Source organism: Triticum aestivum, chromosome 3A (genome assembly GCF_018294505.1).
Source record: "Triticum aestivum cultivar Chinese Spring chromosome 3A, IWGSC CS RefSeq v2.1, whole genome shotgun sequence".
In the NCBI taxonomy this organism is placed as follows: domain Eukaryota; kingdom Viridiplantae; phylum Streptophyta; class Magnoliopsida; order Poales; family Poaceae; genus Triticum; species Triticum aestivum.
This window is the reverse complement of record NC_057800.1, coordinates 131,916,371-131,925,407: the sequence shown is the minus strand read 5'-3', so window position 1 is coordinate 131,925,407 and position 9,037 is coordinate 131,916,371. Positions and strand designations below refer to the sequence as shown.

General features: G+C 50.0%; 1 protein-coding gene across 1 annotated transcript; it reads right to left on the bottom strand.

The window, feature by feature from the left end:
- Nucleotides 1-1,789: 1,789 nt before the first annotated feature.
- On the bottom strand, nt 1,790-3,862 carry LOC123058131 (GDSL esterase/lipase At1g28600). The gene is made up of 5 exons (XM_044480952.1): nt 3,509-3,862; nt 3,168-3,383; nt 2,936-3,084; nt 2,573-2,849; nt 1,790-2,225 (listed from the first exon to the last, which is right to left on the bottom strand). Exons 1-5 carry the CDS (start codon nt 3,774-3,776, stop codon nt 1,996-1,998), a joined length of 1,140 nt encoding a protein of 379 aa, XP_044336887.1. The 5' UTR covers nt 3,777-3,862; the 3' UTR covers nt 1,790-1,995.
- Between the last annotated feature and the right edge of the window lie 5,175 nt (nt 3,863-9,037).

The window sequence follows — 9,037 nt, the reverse complement described above, 5'->3', positions numbered from 1 at the left end:
GCTGGTTTCTGTCCGACTTTTTCTTATTTTTTTTCATTTTACCTTATTTTCTCTTAACTTTTTGAAATATATGATTTTTTTAATTCATGAACTTTTTGAAATTCTTAAACTTTTAAATTTCATGGAATTCTTAAATTTATAATTGTTTTTGCATTCATGAAGTTTTCTCAAATTCGTGAACCCTTTTTTCAAAACACTTGAACTTTCTTTCAAATCCGTGAATTTATTTTAAAATGCACAAATATATTCAAGTCGTGGAACATTTCCAAATCGGTGGACTTTTTCCAAATTCGTGAATTCTTTTTCTTAAAATATGTGATTTTTTGCTAAATCTGTAAACATTTGTTTTCAAAATTGATGAATGTTTTTCAAATCTGACATTTTTTTCCAAATTCGTGATTTGTTTTCAAGATTTATGAACTGTTTTCAAATTCCTAAAATATTTATAAAACCATGAACTTTTTTCAAATTCGTGAACTTTTTTGAATTCACAAACTTTTTCTCATTTTGCTTTTTTTATTTCAGAAGATTTGCTCTTTTTTCCAGAAGTCAACGGTTAACCTGTTTTTTTTTCGAAAAGTCAATAGTAATATTGATTCACAACACCTTCTACTTTTTTTAGTATTCTTTTCCTATCAGTGAACTGATCTAGCAAAATTGTATACGAACGAAGAAACAACAGCCACAGAGTGGGCTGTTTAGATGTAGCCCACTAAGTCACGTTGTGGGCATGAGTTGGAGGAATTGGCGCTGAAGGCGCGGAAACCAGCGCGGCCCGAATTCGGTCCATGAAGCTCACATTGTAGTGGGTTAATTATAGCGACATTTTAGGATGACCCGTTCATTACTTGCTGCCATCGCAGCCCTCCCTAAAGAAACGAAATCACTAATTAAGAGGTACATCTTGCAAAGGTCAGGTCCCATCTTCTTATGTGACGACAAGTGGTGCACTGGATGTGCGGCACTTGACGCAACCTAGAAGTTTCCCTTTTTTTGCAAATTCATTTTTTTAATATTTAGTGTGGAGCAAATCCCCACAGGATTCGTTTATTCGAAACATTTTATCTCTTAAACCGTGCGTTCATCGCGAACCATTTTCACTTTGGATTTCTCACGTCGAGATATTAGAAACTAGATATTATGTTAATAGGTTTCGACAAACATTTTTTTACGATAAAACCGAAAGGAAAAAAGAGAGCTGAAAGGACGATTTTTACTCGTTTTTTTTTCATTTTTGAGAGGCACGGCCGTGCCTATCGCGAAAACAAGTTTGTGCGTCCACACAAGAAAATCTGTGCCACTCGCTGAAGAGAAAGAACACATTTTTCTTTTCGTGAGAGGCACAGATACGCCTCTGGCGGAAGAAAAAAAAAGTGTTTTTTTTCTTCTAAGCACAGTTGTGCCTCTTATGGAAGCAAAATTGTGCCTCCGCATGAAGCAAATTTTGGCTTCTTATGTTTTTTTTCTCTTCCTAAAGACACAACTATGCCTCTTTAGCGACATGCACAACTATGTCTCTAGCGAAAGTAAAAAGAAAATTATGGTTTTTTGTGTATACTTTTTTAATTTTTTTGTTCAAATCCTAGGGAAACCGGGCAAAAACAGAAAAGCGCAAAAAAACTAAAAACCCATCTAAAACCCGAAAAGGCGTGCAGAAAAAAAGACATAATCCCAAGAGAGCGCCCAACACGCCTCACCACCCTTGAGGGGCTCCCGCAAGGGTACCTCCTAATTAATTGTTCTCTAAAATGAAGTTGCCATCGCCGGTTTCTCCATTGAAGAAGGCTAATTGTGCTTCATGTGGGCCGTCTTTATTTACACAAGCAGTTTAGCATAAACTGCATAATGATAGGATTGTTCATATTCTCAAACAAATGGGGAAAAAATAGATTGTTCATCACAAAACGATGAACAGAGCTGAACGGTGGATTAACGAAACAGAACTGAACGATGCAGGCGTCGATACTCCCATACACCGATACACGACACGTTTGCTTACTGACGCGTGGCCTTGAGAATGGGCGGGTGCCCGTACGGGCCCCAGAGCCAACCGTCGGCGATGCGCTCGTACGCCGGCTCCGTCAGGTGGATGCCGTCCCAGTTGATGTGCGCCGCGGGGTTAGTGCAGGCGCTCACGCCGGGAAACCCGCACGCCGCCGTCATGTTGTAGTTGTACGGCCCGCCGGCGCCACAGCACACCCGGAGCTTCGACGAAGCACTGAACCCTGCAACATCAATTCTGCCCGGCATTAGCAACCGCCATAAAAAACGTATAAAACGAAGTTGACAATCCTAAGTTAAAAAAAGTGTACAACTACTCGGCTGAGACGATATGTTTAAGAATGGGCGGATCGATTAACCGGCTCGGTCTTCGATCGACTCGATTTTTGGGATCTGCATCTGGTATAGGAGGCGTTTACTTTCCTGACAGCTACATTCGACTGGCCGCCTACGTGTAGCCAGATCCGAACAAGCAGTTCTGGACTTCTAGCCATGGCCATGGAATTGGTCAGGAGGCTATTCTTTGGCTCGTCCACTATCCATTTCGATCTGTGTATCCGGTAGCGCTTACCGAATTTTTTCGGTTTCTTGAGGAAGTCGATGAGCGGCGCGTAGTAGTCGGCGTAGACGATCTTGGCGGCGGGGTACTTGATCCGGAGCCGGTACACGGCCTCGAACAGCACCCCGTTGTGGTAGCGCGCGAGCGCGTTGTACTTCCTCAGGCACCCGGTCCGGCGGTCGTAGTGCCGCTTGTTGGGGCTCGCGTACAGCGTCAGTACGATGGGGATGCACCCCGTCGGCAGCTGCCCCGGCACCACCACGTACCTCGCTCCCTCCTTGAGCACCGCCTGCGGATCGAACGATCAAGCAGCAGCGTGTCAATTTGGCACGTAATTCTATATCTGCCATGTGCTGCTACGGTGCTACACTATACCTCGACGCCTGCTGAGATGGATCGCACGACCTTTGGAACGTACGGCGCGACCTCGCCGAAGGTTTTCCCGGCGGCCATGAGGAAGGTGTAGTCGTTCCCTCCGAACTCTCCCATGAAGAAGAGCGATCTCTTGAAGTAGTTCCTGCATGCTGAAGATCAAGCACAACTTGTCAGCCAAATCATTACTTAGATCGAGACTACATCGATCTTGGCGGCATAAACGTCGTAGTACCTCGTGGCGTTGAGCACAAAGTGGGCTTTAGCTGCCGGAACCAGTCGAGCTGCACGCTCAAGGAGCTGTTGAAAGGGGGCACGCTCGTGATGTTGTTCTCCAGGTAGTAGGCGAGATCCAGCGCCGTGGCGCCGACGACGGCGAAGTTTGCTCCACGGGTGAAGTTACGCTCTTTGCCGAGAATCGGGGGGACGAAAGGGAGCCCGAACTCACTGGCTGCCAAGTTGATTCATCAATTGTCAGTCCCGACATGGTAGACACCACCTGCTATAGCATTCTATGTAACAGAAACTGAAAGCTAGCTAACTCGGGGCAAAGGACGGGAGCATATATGTAGATACCGATGAAGTCCATGGTGATGCGGCCATTGGAGGCTCGGCCGGTGGGGCGACCGAAGAAGGTCTCGCCGTAGGGGAGGTTGTTGAAGGGGATGACCGGGAACACCGGGGCGGCGAGCTTCACAAAGTTGCCGGTGTCGGCGTACGAGTTGCCGAAGCTGAAGATGGAGTCGATGGAGGGACGACCAGGGTGTGCCTGAGCGTAATGCACGCAGGCGAGGAGAGGGAGGAAGAAGAAGGCTATGCACTTTGGGGCTGAGCGCGGCTCCATAGTTCTCGCGGGTGTGTGAACTGGTCGGCGAGCTGTGCTATTGCTATGTGGCCGAAATGTAGCGTCCTTTTGCTTGTATCGGTTAGGTTCTCATTTACCCAGGCTGTCGAGAGCGGACAGGTTTACCTGCATTTCCTGAACAAGGCAAGGCAAACCTTTTCGCGTTGACCCAATGCCCTACCAAAGCTCTTGCCCTTGTTTCCTTTCCACTGATAAGGGAAACCTGAAGTTCGGCTGCCCAACGGCGAGTAATGTGTCAAGGACATTTCTATAACCGATCCCCGTTAAGGAAGTAAACGACCTAGTATACCTTAGTGAAATATATATACTTCACTAAAATTTCGCCGGACCTAGCCGATCCCCCTAGAGTTAGGGGAGTAAAAGTAAGTTTGCATAAATTCAATCAAATTTTAACCAAAAGATGATGCATTTAAATATAAATTCAACATAGAAAGTCCCCGCAACCGAACATTAAACATAAATTTAAACTAAAACTAAACTATACTAAAAACTTAAACTAAATTCGGCCGAAGTGGAGGTCGAGCCAGTCCTTCCTCGTGAGGCCATCCTCGGTGTGAGATGGGTCCAGACCAGTGTCGTCGTCGTCGTCGTCGTCGTCGTTGGGGAAGACGCTCCGCCACTCCTCGACGTCGATCTCCTCATTGCCGCCCTCCTAGCCGCCCTCTTTGTTGCCCTCGTAGTCGGAGATGCCGATAACTTTGCCGCCATTGACGGGGAATATCGCCTGCTCCGCCTTCACGAGCTCTAGGTACTGCCAGCGGAGGTCAACCATGTAGGCCTCATCGGTGGCCTCTGCCTCGAGGCGCTCCCTCGCCTCACGGTCCTCCCGCGCCATCCGAGCGCTCACCACCCACAGCTCCAGCGGGACGAGGTGGACCGGAGCCGTCCCGAAGGAGAAGTTGAGCCTCGCCTCGCGGCCGTGGAACCAGACCTGCCACCGGTCGTACTCCATGGCCGCGAGCTTGGCCGTGTGGAACGACCCAACCCACATCCGCTTGTGGGTCTCGCGATTGGTGATTTCCGCCACCCACGTCCCCCACGGCCGCTGTCAGACGCCAAGGTTGGTCTTCGCCGGCGGCCGCGATGGGGGGAGCTCCGGAAAGTCCTCAAATTGGAGGGGCGTGGCGGCGGGTGGATCGGGTGAGCGGCGGCGGCTCGAGGAAGCGGCAGCGGACGATGACCCGTGGCGTGGCGGCATAGATCCGCACTGTGGATCGGCGGAGGGGACCAACGACCACCGCACCGACCATCGGGAGGAGTGGGGGGCGGCCGATTGGGGCGCGGGGGGGGGGGGGGGGAGAAGAGGAGGCGGGGAATAGAAAGAGAGAGGGAGGAATTTTTACTCGGTCTCCACGAGCCGAAGTAAATATAAGAAGATGAATAGGGATGGAGTAAAAACTTTACTGCACTAACAAGTATAAGGGATCGGCTAGGTGCGACTTAGAGGAGAAAAAACTCAAATTTACTCCCTTACGATAGGGTACATGATCGATTTGAAATGCCCTTATAAAGAAGGGTTCATTATCCTTTTGCCCTCAGTGGTGTCCATGTGCTCAGTTTTGTCCTCAGATGCGAATTGTCCTCAGTTTTGCCCCTAGTCCATGCACAACAACTATGACGAGGCCAAACGGTCATATTTGAGTCCATTCCGTCCGCCGGCGTTAGTGGTTGTGGGTCCGGAGCTTACACGTGGGACCGCGTGGATGTGGGTCCGGGGCTGATATGTAGGCCCGTGCAACTAAATCCCCAAATCATTCTAGCTCACTCTGCCCATCCGCCGGTCGGCTGTCCTGCGCCGTCGCCGTCGCCACCTGCGCCGCGGCCAGCACCTGCCCCGCCACCAGCTACACGGCCTGCTCCGCCACTACCGTCCTGCGCCTACGCTCCACGGCTACCTGCGACGCCCGCCACCTTCCTGCGACACCACGGGTGGGGCGCTCGCCACCTACTCGACCCGCGGTGCGGCCTCCTTCCGTGCGCCCGGTCGGAGCGCTCAAAGGTGGGGCTGCTAGAGCTATTTGAACTAGGAGGAAGAACCCTAGGGCGAAATGGCGAGCAGCGGCGACCCCGGAGTATTCGGAGAGGCAGGCATCGGGCTGGAGATCTGCCGCGTCCACGACTGGGTTCCCGAGGGGTAAGTCTCGCCTCTTGTTTAGATTGAGCTTAGTTGTGCATTTGAACACTCGATTCGAGTAGGTTTGCCCAATTTGTGTGCTGATTGCGTCTCTATTTTTTGCCGGTTAGGATGGAGTTGCGGTTTGCTTTTATGATGCACATTAGAAGGGACCGATACATGTTCGATGCAAAGGATAAGAAGAAATACCAAGGAGGTTTTGATTATCGGTTGCCAATGGCTAGTAATTGGAGTTTCAGACAATTTGGGGAGGTAATTTGTAGCCAATATCCTTGGGTTTTGCTTGATAAAGTGGTATACAAATACTATGATGGGGAAAAGAAATGGGCGATAGTTAGTAATGATGAAGAGCTAGCTACCATGTTTGTTAGGCATAAAGAGAAAGATAATTTTCATGTGAGGCTGCAAGTTGATGTGCTTGAGCAGGCATTTGGACCTAGGATGACAGGTGCAACATCTCGGGGAGAACCAAGTCGTCGTAATGGCATCTCTAGCCAGAACAGTTCAGTTGGTGCACGGCGACGTGTTGGCTCGACAAGTGAGGACAACAACAGTAGGGCCCCCCTTGAAGTGGAGCCTGATGACTACAATTCTGGGGTTGATGAAGAGAAGCTATATTCTGATGTTATTCGGAATTTATGACGGGCACCTCGGACTGAAAACCAAGATGAGGCTCACAATGCAGTCCGTGTGGATGATGACGCGGTGGGTGAGGACGAAGACCTTGCAACTGTTGAATGGGACCCTTTGAACCCTCATATGGAAGAAGGTACAGTTTTTGCACCCATGAATGAGTGTAGAAATGCACTTGTGACATACTGCATCAAGGTAGAACGTACTTTCAAAGTTGGCAAGAGCGATCAAGTACGTTATAGAGTGCACTGTCCGACTGAGGGTTGTCCATGGAGACTGCTCGCATCTAAAATGCGAAATGGCACTAATGTTCAGGTCAAAGTGAACCCTTTTAAGCACACATGCCAGGAAACAACCCTTAGGAAGGATACAATCAGTAGAGCCAAGTCAAGATGGGTGGCAGAAGAAGTAAAGAAGTGGGTGAAAGAAAACCAGCAAGTGGGTCCAAAGGAATTGCAGAAGAACATCAAAGATAAGTTCAAGATAGATTTACCATACATGAGGTTGTTCAATGGTAAACAACATGCTATGGATTCTATTTATGGTAACTGGCAGGAAAGTTTTCAATTGTTGTATTCATTCAAAGGTGAAGTGGAAAGGACAAGCCCATGTAGTATTGTAGATATTGATCACCACACCGTGGAGTACACATTCAGGGGAGTGACAAAGACCAAGGAATGCTTTAGGAGGGTTTTTATCTGCTTTGAGGCTTGTCGCCGGGGTTTTTTGGCAGGCTGCATGCCTTATTTGGCTATCAATGCCACTTTTCTCACAGGGAGGTTTAAAGGACAGTTAGTAGCAGCTTGTGCAGTTGATGCACACAGTTTTGTATTTCCAGTTGCCTACGGTGTGCTGGAGACAGAGTCTGAGGAGAGCTAGACTTGGTTTTTGCATAATCTGCGCCGGGCTATTGCACATCCCAATGGGTTGGTCATTCATGCAGATGCCTACAAAGGTTTAGAAGTGACCGTGGACAATGTGTTCCCTGGAGTAGAGCATAGGGAATGCATGCGTCACCTTGCTGCAAATTGCATGAAGAAATTCAAAGGAAAGGTGTATACCGACAATTTATGGCCAACGTCTTTGACTTGCAGTGTGAAGAAGCACAACTACCACTTGAGGCAGTTATACATGAATCCCAAAGTGAAAGAATACTTGGAAACACACCACTCCAAGTTATGGGCCAGAAGCCAATTCAGTGAAGTGAGCAAAGTTGACTATGTGCACAATAATCTAGCAGAGTCTTTCAACTCAATGATCCGGAAACTAAAGGGTCATTATGTGATGGATTTGCTTGACAGGTGTAACACCCCGGATATGACTTTCCCAATTTGTACTCCAACTCTTGCCGTTTCCGGCGTTAAGTTATTTTATTTTCTCGGGTTCGGGTCTTTGTCTTCATGTGTTGTTATCGTTGCCATGCATCTCATATCATGTCATCATGTGCATTGCATTTGCATACGTGTTCATCTCATGCATTCGAGCATTTTCCCCGTTGTCCGTTTTGCATTCCAGCACTTCGTTCTCCTCCGGTGGTCATTTCTAGCTTTCTTTTGTGTGTGGGGATTAAACATTTCTGGATTGGACCGAGACTTGCCAAGCGGCCTTGGTTCAATACCAGTAGACCGCCTGTCAAGTTTCGTACCATTTGGACTTCGTTTGATACTCCAACGGCTAACCGAGTGACCGAAAAGGCCTCGTGTGTGTTGCAGCCCAACACCCCTCCATTTGGGCTCAAAACCCACCAAAACCCTCTCCATCATCTAGAGCGTTCGATCCCGATCGCGTGACCGAAAACCTCACCTCATTTGGACTCTCCTAGCTTCCTCTATGCCTATATAAAGCCCCCTCAAAAATCTCCTTCTTCCCCGTCCAAACCCTAGATCCATCTCCACCCGCGTCGCCGGACGAAAACCCGGCCGGCCGGACGTGTCCGGTCCGCCCCGCCGCCGCCACGTGGCGCGCTGCCATTCGCCGCGCCCCGTGACCACTTCGCCGCCCCCCGCGCCGCGGGCCCGCTAGGCCCGTGCGGGGCCCTCCCCCGGCCCGGCAGCGCCGCCCGCCTGCCACGCCTCGCGCCTCAAGCCGCCGCCATCCCCTTCGCATCCGGCGCCCGAGGCGACCGGAGCCGCCGTCCGCCATCAACGCCGGCCGGCGCAGCTCGCCCGACCCGGCGCCGCCGCACCCGGGACCGGCCACCGTCCCCAGCCGCGCCTCGCCTCCCGGCCCTCTCCGGCCGTCTCTGCCTCCGCCGCCCTCCGCCGCTCCCCATGTCGTCGCCGGCAAGTCCCACTCCGGTGGCCCACCTCCGAATCCGGCGAACCTCGGGAAACGTGCCCCGGATCTGGATCTGAGAATCGGGGTTCACTTTTTCGTCCCAAACCCTAATAATTGGTGTTTTTCATCATCTTATATCTCCGCATCCGTAGCTCTGTTTTTGGCATATAGCATATCAAAATGTTCGACTCAGAGA

What these genes read in the sequence shown, in the direction of transcription:
- LOC123058131 (XM_044480952.1), bottom strand. Translation starts at nt 3,776, where the DNA reads ATGGAGCCGCGCTCAGCCCCAAAGTGCATAGCCTTCTTCTTCCTCCCT. An exon ending in TTTGTGCTCAACGCCACGAG is followed by an intron (nt 3,085 to 3,167) that starts GTACTACGACGT and finishes CTTGATCTTCAG; the next exon opens with CATGCAGGAACTACTTCAAG. An exon ending in CCATCTCAGCAGGCGTCGAG is followed by an intron (nt 2,850 to 2,935) that starts GTATAGTGTAGC and finishes TTCGATCCGCAG; the next exon opens with GCGGTGCTCAAGGAGGGAGC.